At 44.9% G+C, this 22,692-nt stretch overlaps 1 protein-coding gene across 6 annotated transcripts in view; it reads left to right on the forward strand.

The window, feature by feature from the left end:
- Positions 1 to 22,692, forward strand: part of LDB2 (LIM domain binding 2) — a gene marked incomplete at both ends in the record, with an annotated part of 315,239 nt that overhangs the window by 287,398 nt on the left and 5,149 nt on the right. For 3 of the 6 annotated variants that reach the window (XM_084233698.1, XM_084233703.1, XM_084233701.1), the window contains 2 exons: positions 18,987 to 19,110; positions 21,966 to 22,117. In XM_084233698.1, coding sequence (XP_084089824.1) covers positions 18,987 to 19,110; positions 21,966 to 22,117 — 276 coding nt within the window. The remainder of the gene's footprint in view (positions 1 to 18,986; positions 19,111 to 21,965; positions 22,118 to 22,692) is intronic. The other 3 variants (XM_084233699.1, XM_084233702.1, XM_084233700.1) reach the window with 2 other exon arrangements.

A 22,692-nucleotide genomic window follows, 5' to 3' on the forward strand; every position in this document is an offset into this window, starting at 1 on the left:
CTGCCTTCTACACAGGATCAAGTATCTACTGTTACTTATGCGATTGTGTTTCATACACTGCTAGGCATTGTGCAAATCTAATCTATTATCATCATCACCATGGTTACCAAAATGTTGGAGGGCAGAGCCGAGCCTGGTCTGTGTATGTGACCAGAGAGAAGTAAAGTACCTGTTTATCCTTCTCGTTTCGTTTCTCTCCTCTTTCCTCCAAACATCTTGCGCTCTGCTCTGGCCGAGCTCCCAGCCATCTCCCCAGCACACCTGTTCTTGCTTCTGCCTTTGTGGACCTTTGGGCCTCTGCTTGAGAGACCCTTCCTCACCTCCACGCCCTCCCTTCACCCTGAAAATGCCCACATGTCCCTAAAGGCTTAACACAAAATCCCCCAATCTGCAAAGGTTTCCTTGAGCCCCCAACTCTAAGACATTTTGGAGTTGTTCCCTACCATATGTCCCTGTGGTGAACTTTGCCTGCATCTATCACTTAATCTTTTTGCATGTCCGTCTCCCCAACTCGGGCTAGGAGCACCTTCTGATCAGGAACTAAACCTTTTTCTGCCTCAGGCCATGAACTCCATCCTAACTCAACCAATCCTGGTTGTGTGACCTTCGACTAGTTGTTTCACCTGCCTTTGCCTTAGTTTCCCCATCTATAATAAGAGCATAACTAAATTACTCAGGGTCCTCATCATGATTAAATAAAAACCAGGCAGAGGGCTCAGGAATAGCAGCTGGCACACAACAGGCACCCGGGAAAATATTTGGCGAGTGAAGTTATGAAGGACTGAGTGATGAGCTGACTCAATCTCATGGGGTGGCATTTCACAAGTGAGGACACTGAGAGGGGGATTTGGGTTCAAAGTCAACAGCTGGTTAGAGTTGGCTGACTCTAAAATTCCTTCCTTTAACTGCTACCTGTGCTACAGCTCAAACTCTTAGATGGGAGAAATAAACCTGGGCGTCCACACGGGAAGAGAAAAGGCTTGTTGAAGGGTTTACGACCCTGTATGTGATTTGCGGGCATGGGGTCACACCTCTTTTTTTTTTTTTTTATAGAGGCATTTTTTTATTTATTTATTTTTTTGTTTGTTTGTTTTTTGTTTATACATGCACTGGGTACAGTCAGAAGCGCGGGAGGGTGAGAGAATTCACCAGAGCCAGAGCGGGGAGCAGAGCAGGCAGAAGGACCGAAGTACACTGCTGAGGGGAGCAGCGGGCGGCAGGAGAGGTCTGCGCGCCATGTGGGACCCTCCTCCGGTGGCCGGGGAGCAGCTGGGGATCGAACCGGCGCCGCAGAGGCTGCGGGCAGCTTCGCAACCCAGCGCTCAACCGCTGCGCCACCGGGGAGGCCCATGGGGTCACACCTCTTTAGACGCATGTTGCAACACCACACCCACTGCCTAAGCACACACAGTCCTCCACCACAGTCCACCGGACTGCTCCCTTTTTGGCTTCTACCCCTGCGGTCATTGCAGCGCCATTTACAATAGCAAGTCATGGCAACAAGCTACGTGCATGGTGACAGACAAGCGGATTAAGAAGACACGTTGTATGTACACAATGGAAGGCCTTTATGAGGGAGGAAGGGCAGCATTGGCAGGCCCTTGGCACCAAGGACCCCTGCAGAAGCATCTTCTGAATCCATCCAAATCCCATCTGGGTCTCACATCCTTGTCCCCACTGGGGGCTCAGCCAACCTATGTGCTCCAGAATCCAACTAGAAAATGAAAGTAGCAATTCAAAATCATTTTTCAGCTATTGAACTGGCCAAGTTATTTTTTTTAATGTTAGTACAGTTATCTCTTGAGCCAAATGGACTAGGGGCACTGACCCCTGTGCCATCAAAACCTTTAGTAGTTAAGTTTGATTCCCCCAAACTTAACTACTAACAGCCCACTGTTGACCAGAAACCTTACCAACAATGCAGTCCATTAACACACATGTTATATGTTTTGTGGATTATATGCTGTATTCTTTCACTGGTGTGAGTAGGGGAAATAAAATATTACTTAAAAAACCACCAGAAAAAAAAAGTAGATTTACAGGACTGGACTGGATTTATCGATGCCATTATGTTTATGTCTTGCGTCTACAAGACAATCGGAGTGTAAGTGGATCCATGCAGCTGAAACCCGTGAGGTGCAATGGTCAGCTGTACAAAGTATTTATAAAGAGACACAAAACGTGTCTTTTTAAGCTGCTTGAGGAACCTGCATTCGAACAGCCACATATGTCAAAGTTCCATTTTTCTACTTCCAGACATAGACCTTTAGCAGAGCCATTGGTGATAAAACATGCTGACCCCCCAATGCCAGATCTGGGGTTCCTGTAAAACCAGCCCAGAGGATCCAAGGAAGGAAGATGGAGACAGAGAGGGAGGGAAGACCCCTGGGGTGAAACTTGGCTTTTGAGACCCTCACTAAAGCTCACATTTCTTCCAACAGACAATATTGTGGTCACGGTTTGAGGAGAGAGTCTGAGGGTGAATCAGCCCGGTTAGGACATTAATCCTGCATTGCCATGTACAAAATTCAGGAATTGTAGCCAAATTCACACCAGCTTGGACTTTTAAACATGCGTCATCCCAGAAGTCACCATGATGAGGCATCAAAGCGATGCAGTGGTCACCTGGGATGGCCTCATTCTCAGGCAGGGTCTTCCACCCCAAGTGCAGGACCATTTACCTGGGAAGCTAACAAACACCAGCGCTCACCGTCAACAGGAAGCCGTCATCAACCATGCAGAGTCCTCACCAGCTGTATGACACGGATTGTGGTGCTACTTATATTGTTATGAATGTGGTTTAGAGTATTACTAACGCGGGAAAAATCAATACTTAAAAAGCTTCACCGGCGGTGAGGTTTTTGCTCCTGCAGGCACGAACTAGCCATTGAGCATCAAATACAGTATTGCTGAGAAGCATGAATCTGTACTGCCTTTGAATATGTTTAATTAGGAACTGGACTTCCATAATTGTTGTTTTCACGTAGCCCCTAAATAGGACTTTATTGGGGTCCAGGTCTTATATATAAGCACCCATGTGTCCAGTCAGGATAAAATTAGGGAGCCAGTGAAAGGGGCTCTTTCTCTATCAGTCTTGCTTTCCCAGGAAAAGCTCCAGCTTTATGGGCAGGAATAAAACCCTATTTGAGACTGAAAGAGGAGCACCCGCCAGGGGACGACTGGACTCTCATCACTTCTTTAGCACCTGCTCCCAAGCACCCCTCACAAACCACTTTGTGCCCCATGAGCTGGGCTCTGAAGTTCTTTGTGCAGATTTTTTCACACTCTTAGTTGCCTTGTGGGCTCATAAGGTGGCCACTATGTTGCTCTGTTAGCAGCTGTGGGTGGTTTTATAACTTCAGAAAAGATGTGTCGGTGTATGGATGCTGGTCCTACAAATTAATATCTTACTTAGTCCTCCTAACAATCCAGGACTGGGCATAACACTGAGACTTGAGGAGGTTAAAGCCTCACTCGGTTCACCCACCTGGTGAAGAATCCAAGTGGGATTTGAACCTGGGTCTGACTCCAAGATTCGAGACTCCCAGGCTTCCTCCAGGCTCAAGTTGGCACTTGCCAACCCATGGAATGGGGCTGAGGCATTTCACAGGATGTGGAGCATCCAGGCTTAAACTCTGGGACAGTCAATCCCAGGCAATCTAGAACAAGCTGGTCACCTTGATTCCATCCCATAATCCCTCACCTTACCCTGTCTAGATCACTAGAGCAGGAGTTCATCCAGAGAGGTAACTGCCATCTATGGCTGTTCCTGCCCTGCAGGGTGGCTGACAGGGAGCAGTTTGCCACAGCCAGGGACAGAGCCCCTCTGAAGCAAATGTGACCCAAGAGGTCACACTCAGTACCCCTGGGTGTCAATCCCGCTGCTGGAGAAGGAACCCTCCAGCACTGGGTTTGGGAACATCCTGGCTTTTGTTCATCAGTGCAAGGAGTCACAGAGACAAACACCCTGGACTTTAGGGTGACAGAGGAAAGGCAATGTTTAGCAAATGTTTGCTTCTCCACATAATTTGCAGCTGATTTAAGAAGCCCTCCATGAACACGCCAAAGAGTACCAGGCTGCGAGACTTTACTAATAAAGTTGAAAATATGCTGGTATTAATATAGCTGGCACTAAAGAGCAGGAAATAAGTGCCTGCAAGTTTGTCAGCATATTAATCATTCCTTTGTAAGCGGTGTTTCACTTTCATTGCTGCAACAGCTAACCACAGTTCATTGGCTAAAGGCCAAGCTAGCGCTGCGTTGGCATATCACCACACCGTAGCGCAGTGCTTCTTGGCCGTTTATTAATGCTGCAAATTCCCTACCATTTAGTCTAAAAATAGCATCAGTTCTGTGAAAAACACTGCATTTGTGCTTTGCATGGTAGAAACAGAAGGGCGCGTGTGTGTGTACATGTTGTGTGAATGTGTGTGCCTGTGTGTTGTGTGGATGTATGTGCATGTGTATTGTGTTAATGTGTCTGTGTATTGTGTGAATGTGTGTGCACATGTGTTGTGTGAATATGTGTGCATGTGTGCGTGTGTGCGCGCGCAAGTGTGTGTGTGTGTGAGTATGTGTGAACCTGGGGAAACATTGTACTGTTTGAAATCCATACACTGTTTTGCTATTGAAATCTTATTTGGGGGTGTACTAGAAATTAAAAGAAAAAAAGATTAAAAGATGTGGAGAGAGATGGATAGAGACTGATTTCCTCCCTAGCACCCTAGCTACACAAATCTGCTTATTTTTAGTGCACAAAATGATCGTGCAACACTAGAATAAAGCCTCAGAAACAGCCTTTCATTAGATCCCTTTACTCCGAGTGAAAACTGCACATCTCAGCTCAGCTTTCGCTTTGTCTCACCTGCTTGACTGAATGTCCGTGGAAACACTATTGGCTGGCACATTTCCTTAAATGACGCCTTGTCAAATTACGTCACTTTGGGGTGCTTTTGGGTCAGAACATTCCTAGATTTAAAAAATGATTCCAACAGTGAGGTTTTCCTAAACCACTGATCTGAGATGTCCCTGTGTGGGCCAGGCTGAGCCGGGCCCGGCCGGGCCTGCGCACAGCTAGTGATGACACAGCGATGCTCTCTCCAAACTCATGATTTATTTTGGACCCAGAAGAACTTGAGCAAGACAAATAGCTCTTGAGAAGCCGTGTGAACCTGAGGGAGCTGCCAGGGACGCAGGTGAGGGTGACGGGGAGGCATTTGGCCCTGGAAATGGAGAGCTCGGGCGCTCGGCTTCTGCAAGGAGCAGAGCGCGCAGCTTGCACGTGCGGAGTTTGGGGTCTTAGCAGCTGATGCGAGCTCCCGAGCAGCGTGGTGTTTGCCTTTTGGAGAACTGGGGGGCCTGGAAATGTCATTCTGCAACTTCACACAAGATCGGGAAGGGAGCTGGGAGCCTGGGAAATTGTTCCCTAAGCCGCTTGTCCACGCAGATCCTGTGGCAAGCAGGGGGCTGCGGGATCAAGGACGGCGCAGGCCGGCGGGCTGAGGGTGGCTGACCTGGGAAAATGGACTTCGCTCCATTGCAAAACCAGGTGCGAAAAGATAAGAGCCTCACAGAAGGAGAGGTTGGTGGAAAGAGGCGATCTTTGGAAGAATCCATTTGTTCAAGGATGTTTATTGAGCAGCTGCTACTAACTTCCATTATAAAAAGAGGTCAGACGTGTGGCTAGGCCCTTGCTTTCTCCCGATGGATTGGGGGCCAAGCACTTAGCATCTAGAAATCTGGACACGAATTCTGGAGATGAGGCCATCAGTCCTAATCTATGTTGTTGTGACGAGATGGGTTATGAATGGTAATCACATCCATCTCTCTAAGCCCGAGATTGCCCATCTGTGAAATGAGGATATGGGCACCTAAGTCATAGAGATGCTGAGGGCTTGAGATGGGTCAAGCACTGGTTATGTGCCAGGCCTCCTAAAGTGGTACCTGGCATTTTTAGGATTCCTTGTGTAGGTCCAGATGGACAAAGCTCAAGAAAGAACCAAATTTAAGAGAATGTCTGTGAGGGTAAATGGGAACTGTGAGAAGGGAAGCCTTTCCAGGCCTTTCGAGCAAGCCTTATGTTTTTAGTAAGTATTCTGCTGTGTCGAATCATCCACTATGTAAATGTCCAATATTTGCCTTTGTCATTCTGATTTGCTTTACTGCATAACTTTCCCTAGAACTCCTTACATTTTGCTCTAAATGGCAACATTTTGTCTTTTTCATGGCTAAATGATATTCCGTGGTGAGACAGGACCATATCTTCTTCTTGTTTTCCTACCATCTTTTATATCGTCTTTCTCTCTTTTTCTCTCTCTCTTCCCTCTTAACTTCAAAAACCTCACTCATGTTATTAATGTCTGCTAGTTTTTTAATAATGACTTGACTTTGTCAAATTGTGTGCTAAATAAATGTCCAGCAGCAGTACACATAACCCCCTAGAACTCCTCCATTTTGCTGTAAATGGCAACATTTTGACTCTCCCTATGGCTGAACAGTGTTCCGTGGTGAGACCGCATCTTCTTGTCTAGTCTTCTGTGGATGGACATGACATGCAAAAAGCCCCAAAATAATGGAGGTACATGATGAGCCCTCTTTCCTCTGTGTTCAAACCAAATGAATGTGTGTTTCACCCTAACATGAACTGTCTTTTCAGAACGTAAGGCATAAGCTTCTGCCTCAGGCCAGGAGGGCCAGGGAGAGGACCTCATGTGCAGTGTGCCCTTGGGAGGAGTGACCTCCGTGTGGCTGAACTGAAATTTTCCCAAACTTAACAGTATTGCAAAGCAGAGAAAGACCGGGATGCCACAGGGAGTGACAGGTGGCAGGAACATCCCTAGAACTAGCTAAGACCAGACCCTACGGAAAACAAAAATCTAATTTGGAAAGGGGAAAACCTCACCAAGCATTGCTGGGGCCGAAGAGGGAGAACAGTCCAGAATCAAGAGAGAGAACTACAGGGAACTCAGCAGTATGACTCAGGCTGAGTCTCTAAAATCCTGCAAGCTTCACTGCTGTCAAAATGACCAGAAGCTTTTATTCTAGCTTGCAAAATTCTCTCATTTTGGGAACCCTGTGATACCTGCTTTCTGGTATATAAATAATTTAAGAATGCGAGGTTCCATCTGAGTGCAGTAGCCTCGGGTGAACTTGCGTTTGTGTTTTCTTGCTGCAGGACAGTCAGGTGAGTTCGGTGAGACCCGCCATCTCACTGAAGATGCTCACCCCAAGCTCCTCACTGTCCTCAGAGGGTCTGAGGATCTCATTCTTTGTCATGTCTAGACAGCCACGCCAGATGAAGTCAAGGTCAGGTAGAGGTCACCATGACTCTTACGCACACAAAGTGTGGATGCCAGTGCACCAGCATATTGGATCAATTCCCCTATCATTTACTGGTTGCCTGATAGCCTTCAGATAAACCACTTTTAATGTCCCTCCCTGGTGGCACAAAGGGTTAAGTCTCAGCACTATAAAGCTATTGGCAGCCACTGCAGTATAAGTTCGATCCCTGGCCAGGGAGCTACCCACATGGGGCAGCAAACCTCTCCTGTCTCCCCGCTGCTCCCCTCAGCAGTGTATTTCAGTAGATCCACCTGTTCTGCTCCCCACTCTGTCTCTGCTGAATCCTCTCAATTCCGCACCTCTGGCCTGCACCCCAGCTCTTGTATGCATAAATAAATAAAATAAATCTTTAAAAAAAATTCCTCCCTTCTCCACATGGCACCCCTCAACCCCATCCAGTCCTGGTGGCACAGGTGTGAGTTCCCCCACTGATGCCCACTGCCCTCCGGCGCAGGTGAGCTAGCTCCAGAGCCAGCACAAAGGGGTTAGGCTCTGCCCTCAAGCTGCTGACAGTCCACATACCTCCATTCCCAGGAGACATCGAGCATCAACACCACTCCCCCGAGGGCCCCCAGAATCCCACTCAGACCAAAGGCCACGTTCCCCTTATGATGTCATAACCCAGGTCCTCACCACCTCTCTGATCTCTTCCACTGAATAAGGATATTCTCCACTCCAATGTCTCTCCTGGATGTTTCTCCAAGGCCCCAGTCTTGGCTCTTGCTGTTCCCTCTGCTCAGAATGCTATTCCTTCTGCCTAGAAGGCTTTTCCCCAAATAGCCCAGTTCCTAACTTCCTCTGAGATTAGGATGGCCAGATAAAATGCAGAATGCCCAGTTACATTTAAATGTCACATAAAAATTAATAAATGATGCTAACTATATTGAGTAATTACCTTAATAAATTATGATTTATTATCTGAAATTCAAATCTAGCTAACCATCCTATATTCTTATTTGCTAATCTCTTACAGAGATCTTTACTCAGATGTCACCTTCTGGGTCATTGTATTAATTTTCTATTTCTACCAAGACAAATTACCATGAACTTAGTAACTGAAAACAACAGCGCAGATTTATCTTACAGTACATCAGACGTCTGACACGTCGCTCACTGGGTTTTCATCAAGATGTCTACAGAGCTGTGTTTTTTCTTCTGGACGCTGTAGGGGAGAATCTGTTTCCTTGCCTTTTCCAGCTTCTAAATGCACCTGCATTCCTTGACTCATGGTTTTTTCCACCTTCAAAGCCAGCAATGTCAGGTCACGTCCTTCCCAGGCTGCCATCTTTCTGACTGTTGTCTAATTCTCTCTTCCACATCTACATCCTCCTGTGACTGTATAGGACTCACTTAGGGAATCCAGACATCTCTCCACCTCAAAGTCAGCTCACCAGTGACTTGAACGTCCTTTGCCATGTAACCTGCCATCATCACAGATTCAGAGGATCAGGACACAAACATCTCTGCAGAACCATTATCTGTCCTTGCATGGTGATTTCGGCCAAAGTATCCAAACTCCCAACCTCCCTCCCAACTCCAACATTTCATATTTCCTATTCTCACTTCCATTTTTGTCTTCAGTAGTCATTACTAACATCAGTCATTTACTTGTTCAATTTATTTATCTGTCCCACTTACTAGAATATAGTTCCCATAAAACCAGCAATTTTATTTCTCTTTACATCCCCAGCACCTAAAACAAATATGAGGCATATAGTGCATCTTCAGTAAGTATGTGGAAAGAATACGCGGGTGAATGAATGGACCCCTGTCAATGCCATCTCCATTTTCATCGAGCTTTGCCACCATCGACATGAGTTCTGCTTTCCCCGAATCTCACTTCCTTCTCGGCAAGGGAAATGGCTGCTGATGCGGGCCGCGCAGGTGCAGGATCAGGACAGCGAGGGAGCCATCCAGCAGCTGAGTGCTGCTTTGCTGAGAAATTGCTTCTTCCCTTGATGTCTAGGTGGACCTGGGGGGGCCGTTGCCTGGCAGAAGCTCCCAGAAGGCAGGCAGGCAAGCAGGCATTCCAAACCTCGCTCTCACTCTCTCTCAGTCTATATCCCCACCCTGCCCATATCCCAGAAACCCTCCCAAACAGTGGCCAAGGGAGGCCATCCCAGATCCCAGGGCACAGTGCCATCCTTAGCAGTCTTGTGGGCATTCACACCAGGGCAGGAGGCGGCCATAGCTACGCACTGAGTGTTCAGGAGGGATTATAACGGTACGAACAAGATAGTCATGTTCCTCAGAAACTGTCACTGACTGCTCCCAAGGACCATATCCAAATCCCCTTACTTGCAGTATTAAGATGATAAGGCCCCATTTATGGATGCTAGTGTTTAAACGTTACCTCACTGCAAGCACAATCTCTTAGCTCCCCGGGAAAAATAACATGCTACGCAAGCTGCCTTCTGCCAGCCAGGCACAGCATGGATGAAGGCAAATGTCCCCAGTGCTATGGCCAACACTTCATGGTTTAAGACTCTTAAGCAGCCAATTTTGCCTTTGGGGTATTGGTGCTTCTGCTCCGGCAAATACATCAAACTGCTGACAATGCCATCCTCATGCCCAGGCGACATGGAGGAAAGAAAACCAATATGGTGCTTTCCATATTGTTCTTCCAAGTTCATCCTAAGATGTTTGCGGAGGGTTCACTGTGTACAGGATGCTTTTGCCTACATCAGCGACAGCTCTCAGCTCTTCCAGGGGGCGGGGGGCAGACCCTGAGCTATGACAAGTGCTTGCGGTTCCAGTGCTATATTCTCTCTTGCATTCACACGTGTGTTCCTCTGCCTGAGATGTCCACGCCACCCTTCATCTTAGCTATTTTTTTTCACTTAACTGACTCTTTAGTCACCTTTATAAATCTCAATTTAAATATCATTTCCTCCTGACAACATTCCTTGACAACCCCCTACCCCTCCTTTGTAATCTCAAGCCAACTTGGAATTCTTGTTCATCATCTAGCTGGACCCTCAGCTCCAAGGGCTGGAGGCTCTGTCCGCCATGCTCACAGTTGTTTCCCTGGCACCCAAGTCACTGCAGTTATGCAGTGGATGAAGCAAGATCTAACCCATTTTCTCATCTCTAATCACCTATTTATGTTTCCCATTCTGTGTGTGCACATTTGAGGGGTACCCAAGGACCCCAAACTGTTAAAGGGTGCACACTCTAAGAAGGGGTCCAACCATCCATATGCACAAAAGCAAAGGAAGCGACTTTTAGAGTGAAAGAGTTTTAATAGACTTGGTGTGCAGACAGAAAAAGAAATCTCAAATAGTAGTTTCCCAATCAAACTCCCCAAATCACCCATCCACTCATGGGCAAATGCCAAATCAAACAGGCTTGGCTGCAAATGGGACTGCTGAAGCCAAAACTTGCCACAAGCTTAAGGCATCTTCTAATGGAAGAAACCATGGAAAGGGGTTAGTCCTAGAGAGCTGGGACGGGAGAGACTCAAAATTTAAAATATACCACATACTCCATAATGAAGTCAAGAAAACAACTGCTCTGGTTTCTGCCAAGGACCAGAATCAGCTCCCCCACTATGTCTCACCCACATGTCTTCTGCAAGTATCTCTCCATGCCTCTCTTCCATGTGTCTCTGCCTCCATTTATATATCCACCTCGCTCCCTCCCAACCACCCGCCATCCAGGAAGTTTGGTTCATGGCAGGAGATTAACCCACTTTTGTCCACCCCTGAAGCTAGTTGGCAACAGCAGCTGGGAAACTCTGTGTGTGCGTGTGCGTGTGTGCGTGTGCATGCAAGGAGAGGTCTGCCATCAGGGCTGAAAGGAAGGGAGGGGTCGAAGAGCAAGTAGGCAAATGGCCAAGCTGTGAGACATGCATGCCCCAAAAGACAGGGAGTCGAAAGCAAGCCCTTAAGTCCAGAGGGTCAGAAGGAAAGAGAATGTCTGTGAGGAGCCCAAACTGTACCCTCGGGCAGCAGAAGCCATGAGCTTGGCTAGTCTGATGGGTCTTCTATAACTCAGGAAAACAGACAAGTAAGTCTTTTCTAGTGGCGAGAAAAGCAGCCAGCAGCCTCAGTGGCCATGTATAGGGAGAAAAGCGACCTTCCTGGCGGAGTTGAAATGTGCATGCGTGGCTGCTCAGCCTGGAAGGACAGTCTCTCCAAGAAGCTAGTGGCACAGCCAGCTGAGCCAGGCCACCTCTCCCTCCCCTGGCACCTGGAAGTGTCCAGGGGTGAATGTGATAACTTTCCTGAGTTATCAATTTGCAAAACAGTTGTGAAAAGGCCAGGGATCCCCTAGTTGAATCTTCAGTTTGAAAAGGGGGGGCTTATTTCATGATCCCTTCCAGCTCCATCCATGTTGCTGCAAATTGCATGAGTTTATCTTTTTTGATTGCTGAGTAGTATTCCATGGTGTATATGGACCACATCTTCAACTCATGCCATTTGCAGCAACATGGATGGAGCTGGAAGGGATCATGCTCAGTGAAATAAGCCAGAAAGAAAAAGAAAAATACTGGATGGTCTCACTCATAGCAGGAATTTAAGAAAACCTAAATAAGGGACCAGGAGAAAGACTAATTGTAACAAAGTAAAAATCAAAATCAACAAGCAACTATAAGCGAGAGACACACTATGGGGGGGATGGGGAATAGGAGAGAATACAGTCAAAATAAGGGGGGTGGGAATTGTATGGGGACTATAACCAAGATGAAAATGCATACATTGTGCGAAAATGAAAAATGACGTAAAAATGTATAAAATAAAATACATTAAGAAAAAGAAAAGGGGTGGGAGTTGGAATTTGACCCCCCATCTACCTGTAATCCTGTCAGGAAATAAACCCAAACCATAATCTGATGTTAGGGAATCATCTGGCTTCTCAGGGCAAATGTTTCCTTCTCTCCCTGTTTTTTTTCTTTTTTCTCAAGATTTGTTTTCATTTATTTATGCATAGAAGAGCGGGGTATAGGCCAGAGGTGCAGGGAGGATTCACCAGAGACAGAGTGGGAAGCAGAACAGGCGTGTTGACTGAAATCCACTGCTGAGGGGAGCAGCGGGCAAGACAGGAGAGATGTGCTGCACCCTGTGCGTCACCTCCCTAGCTGGGGATCGAACTCAGACCAGGGAGCCCCCTCCCTTGTTTTTGGTCCCTCAAGGCAGACAGGGTCGATTCTCCTGGATACCTGTTACTCATTCTTGTTTGCTTCTAGCTGGGATTATCTGTTTGTTTTGTTTTTCTTTCCTTTTAGATTCCATATGTTACATTTTCTCTGTTGTTGTAATATAAGATCTCCTTTTGTGATGTGTTTCTTAATTAGGAGAAACTCCTCCATCCTTAGATAGAATTTGTTTCTTAATCACTCCAAACCCTCTGATATCTTTGTAATTCAAATTTAGCCAGAGGAATACATCCCTGGAAAAAAAACTCATTTTTGCATTTATCACTAAATTCTCAAAAGGGATTATTATCAGAGACATTAGCTGCTGATATGCCATGTCCCACTGTCCTGATTACCATCCCTTGGAGCAACCTTTTATCTAGTGACCCCCCCTAAGTCTCTGGAAGACCAAGTGAGTTATTTCCCAGAGTAGCTAACCAATCACATCACACATTGATCTCCTGGCTCCGTGGAACTGGGTCATTGATGCAGCCAATGTTTATCATAATACCAATTTCCATCTTTTGAGCACTGTCCTTATTCCTGGCATTGCATTAAAGATTTATATACATTATTTCAAGCCACCAGAGATAAGTGCCATTATCTGAATTTTACAGATGAGAAAATAAGATTCAAAGAGGCTGAAGGTCTTGACCAAAAACATAACCAGTAAGTGGTTGAGGGTTTGACCTGGTTCCAAGGCCTGAATGACCCCCCTACCTCTCTGTGAACAGATCACTGCCAGGTGCAAGAAGCAAAGCAAGACAAAGACAATGAGTGCCTTTGAACTTGGTCTCTTAGCAGCGACTTCACTTACTCACATTTGGAGAGGGAGACAACAGAGCCATGGTAAGTTAAGATCACAGGGTTAGAGTCAGGCAAACTTGACTGTGAGCCTCTTCTTCAAATACTGGTATAACCTTAGATCCACTTGAAGAATCACATTCTTCAATATCATCTCTGGACGACTTACTGGCTTTGAGGCAGAGTTTCCTCACCTGTAAAAGAGGGCCAGTAACTGATGAGAGTTAAGGATATATGCCAGGGACAGACATAGAGTAGATACGCCACAGCAATGATTAAATTAGGTCTCAACAAATATTTGAGTACACCTTATATTGTGTTAAAAGGGAGAGAAAAGTAAAAATTGGCTAGCCTTAGATAAGGAGATGAAACCAGTTCACAAGAAAGGAAAGATTTCAATGCAAATAGAAACACTGGGATGTCCATATTAGTTCTAAGTGTTGAAGCAAGAGCCCCTTGCAGGTAGGGCTCATCAGGGACAGTGTGACATTTGAGTTGGAATTTGAAGGGCCTTAATGATACATTGGTGTGACTCAAATGTGCTTTGTAGACCAGAGTCAGATTGCAAACCCTTAATGGTCCAAGATAAGGAGTTTGCTCCTGAATGGAAATCTAGGCTGCATTTCTGGACACATTGTTTAGTTCATCTCACATTGCTCTTGACACAAAATTTTCTCAGTGAAGCAAACAGTGACTTGAACTACACTCTGCCTCAAGCTCCTTATCCTTTCATGGATGCTTAACAGTTTGTAGACCACCTCTTTTGAGGAGCACTAGTTTAGAACAGGGGCCAATGATCCTCATGTGAATATCCTTACAGGAAAGAGTTTGGGGGGGGGGCCATATGGACTCCATTGCAACCACTCAACCCTGCCAATGCAACCCAAGTGTAGTTATCAATGATATGGGTGTGGCTGTATTTAGCCCATAGCTTGTAGCTTGCCAACTCCTACTTAAGATGACTGGGAAAGAGGGAAGAAATATCTAGAACTTCAACGAAGAGTAGGTGTTTGCTAAGAAAACAGCATCAGAAAAGGTTGATCTAAAATATTGCTGATAGCCCGGGCTTTCTTTGGGAGTCAACCAAATGCCACCCCAGGATAGTAGCTTTTTTGTAGGTCCAGAGTCAGCTCTGAGAAGCACCACCTGTTTCTGGGTTTGGGCAAAGAGACAAACAAGAAGACTGAGTGTGAATGGGTAGCTAAGGAGAATTAAACTTCTGCAGGAGAATTGTCAGATAAAAACAAAGCAAAACAGCATGCTGGTTACATTTGTTAGGCCCTTTGTTACCATGAAAAGGCAGGAGACCTGGCATGAAACTACCATCTCCTGCCTGGCCAGGACATCGGGTATACACTTGTGCAATTGTATGAAGCTTTTTGCACAGAGGAGACAATCAGTTACTGATCAAATAGACAAATTCATCACTTATAACCTCACAGAACAAAGCCTGATTTGTTCAAAATTAGCAAATGATTCCTTGCTATAGATAACTACCTATTATCCATCCATCCACCCATCTACCCAACCAGCTACCCACCCACCCACCCAGTCACCCACCCACCTGCCCATCCATCCATTCACCCATCCACTTGCTCAGCAAGTCACTGTTGTGGTTACAGGTTTCGGTTCCACACCAAAGAGTCAGTGCTGGAGCCAGAATCCCAGAAACTGAATCAGAAGCACACGGAGAAAAGACCCTGCCTATAACTCTCACTGAATTTGCAAAGGGGCATCCTTGGATTTTGGCCAGGGTGGGCAGTGGCTTTCTTTGGGACCCTTGTTCGTCTCTTTGCCCAAACCCAGTGGGCCTAGCAGGGGCTGCATGTTTAGGGAGTCTCCACCCTTGCTGGCTCCAGCCCTATTCCGCTTGCCCTGGGATTCCTCCCAGTATCCACCAACACAAATGCAGGGCACCAAGCTAAGCTGCAGGCATGCAGGCTACTGCAGGGGCTGCCGGTGTCACAGACACACTGTCTGCGCCTTCGTTATCAGCAGAGACTAGTGCATTGAGGTCTTTGTAGCAGACCCAACTCTGCAGATGAAATTGTTCTTCAGCATCAAAGGACCCTGTGTAATTATGCTTCATTCTATAAATGGGTTTGAGGTTTTGAGGTTTAAGAGTGTTTGTGTGTGTGTGTGCGTGTGTGTGTATGTGTGTGTCTAGGGTGAGGGAAAGGCATGTATATTGAGCCTGATTCCTGCTTGTTGCAGACAGGTGCCTCTTTACCTGTAATTAATGTGGGGGTGGTGGGAGTGGGGAGAAGAGGCTTCCAAAACTTCAGGTATGTTGTATGGAAACTTCAGAGACAGGCGGCTGAGCCTTCGCTAGAGTCTCAAGAGGGTCTGAAACCTCAAGGAGAATAGGAGTCGTGGCTCCAGAGGATTTGGCTAGTGGCTGCGGGAACCCACTCCCCAGCCTTCTTCCTGATCTCATTTCATAATGCTCCAGGCCTCTGCTATTGCCAAGACCCGCTGGCTTCCTGCCAGAGGAGGCAGGCTCTTGCCTGAGTCAGCTCTGCCCCCTGCAGCCCGCAGCCCCGCACAGCCCGCAGCTCCCGGCAGAGGGAAGGCTCCTTTGCATGTGTGAGCTAGGAGGCTGCTGCACCGCACGGACCCCGCCGCTGCAAGAAAATGGCTTTGGGGATTCCTGATTAATATGCAGAGAGGCAAACTCCCCTGGGATGGGTTACAGCGATGGGAAGATATTTTTACATGAAAGGGGAAGGGATAAATCCTAAGGATTAGCACCTGAAAAAAGTGTTGCCAAAAACCCGGAGAGGAAAAGCACCATAAAAAAGAAAGATAATGAGCTCATAGCTTCTCATACTAAATGCAGCTCACCCACTTCCTAGCACGGTCGTGCCCGCGGCCCTTCCTGGGTCCAAGCAGAGTATCTTTGCTGTCTAGCTTGTCCTATAATGAAAAATATTTGCTTCAGAAAGATGTGATTTCCTATGATGCTTAAAGTGTAAACACGGGGTCATTTTCTTGATATGCTTAAACATTTTTAAGGGGCTGACTACTCTTAGAGGACAGAGATTATTTTGTTCTCATCATTACATTCCCCAGAACCTAAGCAGATTGTCTGCATTTAGGAGGAAGCTCAGTAAATGCTTGTTGATTTAAAATAAAATAAAATAATAATGTGGTTCGTTTTGTGATCTGTGCTGTGCTTGGTAATGTGCAATGCCCACTGTTTGTTGTGCTGTTCCATGTCGGATGCATCATGTCCAATTCTGACAACCCTCCTTGTGGGAGGAATGGCTTACAGGGGACTTACTCAAAGGCACACACCTAGTGATGGAGTCAGTCTCTACTTAGACCTCTCGCCTTCAAAATCCCTGCTGGTTCCATCCCGCCGACGTCTATCACGTGTGCTGTCAGCCCATTTCTCAAGAATGGGGAATGGACTGAAAGGAAGTGGTTTAAAAACATTTCAACTTAAATTATGTCACTTACAAAAATAAATTCCCGGCTCTTAGCATGTCTGGGACTGCTGTTCTTACTACCCTCCCTTCCTGATACATGCAAACATCATCTGGTCCTGTCTGAATCTAGCAGTGGTTTTTCTTTGGTGAGTATTCCTTTCCTCTTTCATTAGTAGGCATGGTTGTGGCCTCTTACCCTCGGGAAGGTCTGGCGAGCATCCGGGGTGGGGAAGGCTTGAGGTTGTCTGTGCTGTGACTCCCACTGAGGAATTTGTAATGGAGGGACACACACAGAGTCCCAGAAGCATTGGGGGTGGGGCATTAATTGCACAGTAGCCCTTCCTCATGCACAAGTTTGTGTTCTTACTAACACTGTAGACTTCAAAAGGGTTCCCAGGGTCCCCAGGCCAGCAAGAAGACATGCGAGACTGAGGCTGTGCTTAGTTAAGTTTCCAGAGAAACTGCAAATGGAAGGAAATGACTGCTGTCCCTTCCATGGGGGTAGTGATTTTGGTCCAGTTTTGATCATTGATAAATACAGAGGGTCCTAAGGAATTTTTCTGGAACATAATCTTAGTGTGAAGACTTGAGATTTTAGTGTGAAGACTTGAGAAGAGAGGCCAGGCCTGGGAAGTGGGGACAGTGAGAAGAGGGTGGGGTTACACTAGGATACCACTGAGGATTTGTGCTCAACTTGTGATCCATAGTAATCTGTCTTAAAACCCAGCAGGCATGTGGCAGTGGGTCTCAAATTCAAGTCGTAGTTATCAGAATTAGGCAGGAGGGTTATTTTTTTTTTTTTAATGTTGATTCAGGGCCTTGCCTGCACTCAGATGGGGTAAACCTGGGGGTCAGCATTTTTAATCACTAGCTGATTTGATTTGATGAAAATGTTCCTTAAACTGCACTTAGGGGAACATTGGCAAAGAAGGATTCTGTGGGTCTCTTATACCCACTGCTTAAAGGTTGCCATTACTTTGAACCAAACCTGGCAACATGGAAAAAAAACATACATTCCTGGCATTCAGAGAGTTCAAGGTCAAGTACAAAAGACAGACTTGGAAGCAGATGGTTACAAAGCATGAATGAGTAAGTTCATAGAGTAGAAAGGACTGTGTGCTATGGGAGGACTCTAGAGACACACTCAACTCAGCCATGCACAGAGGTGCATGGTCCTCCTGGGGGGAAGGAGTAACAACAGTTACCTTGTGTCAAGGATGATGGGCCTTAACCAAGAAGAGGGGATGGGAGGATTCCAGGTGGAGGGAAGCAGTGGAAAAAAACCATGTGTCCTCCAGGGAAATCATCCAGGTGAGATGTCAGAGGGCTGGGAAGTGAAGTAGACGGGTTGATGGAGTTGGAGATTACATAACCATCTTTCATAATCAATCAAATGCTATTCTCCCACATGGGAAGGAAGGAGCATTATGGATACTTGTTTCCCTGAAATTGCCACTACAGTTGATGTGTCATTCCACATTGGGGTCTTTTTTGTCCTCTTGGATACAGCGCTCTCCACGCAATGATATTCCGATAAGGAAAAGTCCACGGTCATCCTAAATGGATTTACCTGCTCGTTTCATTCATTTATCTTTGTCATCAATTTCATAAACCAAAGTAAAGCTGAAAAATGTAACCGAAGGAGGGAACAAGGCAACTGAGTATAGAACCACGGAAGTTCTTACACTGAGCAAATGTCAGCCTATGCTGTTGACATCACCATCACATGTAAAATACAAATGAGTATGTGAATAAAAAAATAAAATAGTTTTCATCACAGCTTTTCTAAAATTAAGATCAAAAAAGTACCTGCAGCTGTCAACTCATTCGTCTGAAGTTTCGAAGGTGGCTTTCTCTGCCGTGTAATCTACATAAACTGGAATTGTAACTCACTGTGTATGGTCATATAAACAGGGGCAACAGCAGAAGACAGAGGAGAAATCACAGCATGCTGTGCCTGTGGAAAGGCGCTCTTTTCCTTACCCAGAATGAGTTGAATTCGGAATAGTCACATACATCCACCCAATAGTTTGTACAGAATTAAGTCTGTCAGTACGTAGGTGTGTAAATCACGTTGTTATATTATAAATGATGGTAAGTTAAGGAGGCAAATCAAGGGTTAATAAAATTTTTCCACCAAACTTGAGTAAACAAAATCAAAACCAAAGAAAAATACCTTTTGCAGCTTTCTGATGGATTCCTGCTGGTAGTATTACTTACTGCAATTACTATTATCCAGTAGTGAAAGTCCAATGTCTTTGAACTCCTCACAGTTGTGTGTAATACTGGAGCCAATGCAGGAACTGATGTCGAGACATAAAACTTACAACCTCAGCCCACGAGACTGTCTGAAGACCTGCTTGTTTCAGAAGTGGCAGCGGATGGTGGCCCCGCCAGGTACGCTCTATTCATTCCTTCTAATTGCATTTTCAGAGGCTTCTTCTCGGGAAGAAGTTATGGGCAAGGAAAAAGGAAAAGGTGATCTTAAGTTTACCAGGCAACCATTACAGGGTTTCTGAACATGGCTTGGACTTAGAAACACTGAATTTTAAAAGGAAAACATCACTAGGAATCATTCACAATCTCCTCACTTGCCAGATTAGGACCTGAAACCCCAGAGGAGTAAAAAGAACTTGCTTAGTGTTATCAAGAACATCATTTCCTCAGCCAAAATCAGAACCAAGGACTCCTGTCCCCCAGTCTAGTGGTGGATCCCCAGACAAGACTGCTGGCTTCTCATGGCCTGATTCTATTTTTGTTTGTCTATTTTTAAAAGAATGATATAAATTGTGTAAAGGAAAGAAGGGAGAGAGGAAGAAAAGAATAAAATTGCTCTGTTTATTAAGAAATATTATATCAAAGGCTACTTTGTTCATGAAAAGAATATAAAAGATTCTATTCCTTCCTTTCCTAGAATACAGTTTAGATACTACAGCCTCCTGCTGGGGTTCTCAAATTACTGCTTCAAGTCATCATTAATTGTCTTTCTATCTAATACATTTTCACTCCCAGGCGTGTGTCGAGCCTCATTGATCATAAAAGCAAAACGTATCCATTCGCTAAAAGTTATTTTTATAAAGAGTAATTATTAACATGAGGCGCATAGCTTTCTGAGTCACAAAATACAATGGTCACCTTCCACTGGTAATTGGCCAGAGGTGTTACATAAAATGATTATAGCAGATTCAACCTAGTACATATTTAGAAAGCTGAGAAAATGAACACGATTTTAACAGAAGTGTTGCATCCTTTCCTTGGGGGAATTTTAGACATTTGGAATATTATTTTTTAAAATATATTAAGTGTGCTTAAATTGGTTTCATTTTCTCTTTCGATATCAATGTCTTTATTGGAAAAAAACAGATTTTACTCACTAAAAGTTTTGAGCAGCTGTCTTTTTCAACCTATCCACATATGCAATTCATATAGTATTTATTAATTAATTATTAATCACATATTCATTCAAATATTTTGTATTGAACCCTTACTAGAAGCTAGATGATGATCCAGCCAATGGTGAGACAACTATTTGACAATAGTCAAAATCCCAGTTCTCATAGACCTTCCATTCATCTTAATAAATTCTCATAATAACCTGAAAGGGTATTGAATGCTATTCCCATTTCATGTAATGGGACCTGAGATTTAAAGTAGTAATTTGCCAAAGTCAGTCTCCTAGATAATAGACAAAAGAGGACTGTGTGTCGTTTCTACGTCTCCAACAGTTCATAACTGTATTACTAAAGCTACCTGCCACCAAGAGGAGATATTCAGAGAGTGCAACTTAAATCATTTTCCCACAATTGTATAAAGAATGCACAGATATTTTTAAAAGAGCAGATTTAACTCTTGAGCTCAAAGGAAGGAAATGTTTGTCAGAGGAAACCTGGGTATTTGTTTGACTCTCCCGCAAACTGTATGAACTAAAACAAACTCTTTTTCCTATTTCCATAGCTTTCAGAACATGAACCCATAGCTTTATCAATAGAGATCATAGATTCTTCCATGAAAATCTTTGAACATAAAATGACAAAAGTATTTATTGAAAGAAAACATGGCATATAAATAGGCATATAATCCCTTCTTCATAAAAATCAGATATAACTTGGTAGAAAAGTAGTTTTGAAATAGCCATTTAAGGAAATCCTTCCATTTTTCCATCAGAAGCATTGCAGGTATTTCAAGAAAATGCTACCAGATCATCCCATTCAGCACCAATATAGCCCTTGTTTATCATCTCTCCATCAGAGCTGAGTCTACAATAGGGTTCACAAAAAGAATGCCATTTCCAACTTAGTACTACCTGGAAAAGGCTTCTCATTTACAAAACAAAGATTATAATGATGCCTAATTAATAAAGTGGTTACGCATATAAAACTTTTACTACATAAAAAAACATTAGGGATATGAAAACATTATTACTATGAAAATATGGAGTACACAGTGCTCACAATACATAATAAATAAATAATAAATAATACTCCTCTTCATACATATTACCATGGTTTCCTATACATCCCTTAAAATGTTGTCCATCCTTCAGGTCCAAAGTATTTTTCTCTATTTCTAACAGGACTTTCTTGAAGTGGGTTGGCTTCCCTTCACTAATATGTTGGTTTCAAAATTCAAAAATTCCAAAATGCCAAATTATTAGCATTCTGTAAACACCAGAGTCCAAGTCATGAGTATTTTTATGTGAATCCTTAAGTTTCACATTCATGGCTGGTAGAACTGACTCTTCCTTTTCTTTTCACTTGAACATTTCAGTTGTAATCGAGCTAAGCTGCAATACGCTGCTTAGCTAGTCGATGTTGCTATTATACATTGCTCCACTCTTCTGCACTCCCTGGGGCTCTGGGAATCCCAGAGCCCTCCCACTGTTTCAAAGAGAAGGAATAGAAGTATTTTCCCAAAATTTGTAATGGTGATAATATTGTTAATTCAACTACCAAAGCGATAATTTGTAGCTCACTCCTAAAATATATTTAGAGATTACATAGGTATGACTTTAGAAGGAGTGTTAAATACAAATCATTTTGTCTATATACAAAAGGAAAGAGTTTCACACATGTTGTGCTAAAAATAAATCCAAATTTTTTTGGGGAGGGAGGGTAAAGTTATAAGTAACAATAAAAAAAAAAAAAGAATGAAAGAATCTGCAGGGTTTTGATTGACAAAAACAGCTTCCAGGGAGGACAGACGTCTGATGGTAGCCCGGAGCTGATGCTCTCCTTCCGTTTCTCTCATTGCAGCAGAACCCACAAGGCAACCAACAACTAAACGGAGAAAAAGGAAAAACTCCACCAGCAGCACTTCCAACAGCAGTGCTGGGAACACGGCCAACAGCACCGGCAGCAAGAAGAAGACCCCGGCCACAAACCTGAGTCTGTCCAGTCAGGTACCTGTAAGTCTCGCTTTCCTTCTAGGTCTGACATCCTGCCTTTGCCTGTCTGCCAGTTCCTGGGGCCCATGTCAGAGTCTCCTGGAGCTGCGAATACATTCTGGGCAGGTGGGGAGGGGAGGGGAAGGCCGGGCCAGGGGTGAGGTGGGGAGGGAGCCACTGCAAACTGGGAATTCGAGAGGGATATTAAGAGTCTGCACTGCGGTGGGACCCAAATTAAAACGCCATCAGAGTCAGACAGGAGATATGTCACTTAAGGTTTAATTAAAATATCACTTAGCCGCATGCCTGGTGGCGTGGACGGGGCTCCCAGTGCGGCGTCAGAGACAAGCCCTCCACAGGAGACCAGCTCCGGGAGCTCGGGCTCCATTCTGTAATGTGATGGGCCTTCCCACCATGGCGTCCCCTCCCTGGTCTCAGACTCAGGCAATTAACTGGCGGCCACTGAAAATGCAGCTCAGCGGATTTCACTTGACCCATTTCATTAGCGCAGGGGCTGGGTCAGGACCCCGAGTCACTTTCTTTCATTTCTAAGTTTTGACAAAGGACAGAGGCCAGTGGGAAGGGAGCTGCTTTGT

Source organism: Talpa europaea (genome assembly GCF_964194135.1).
Source record: "Talpa europaea genome assembly, chromosome: 5".
In the NCBI taxonomy this organism is placed as follows: Eukaryota; Metazoa; Chordata; class Mammalia; order Eulipotyphla; family Talpidae; genus Talpa; species Talpa europaea.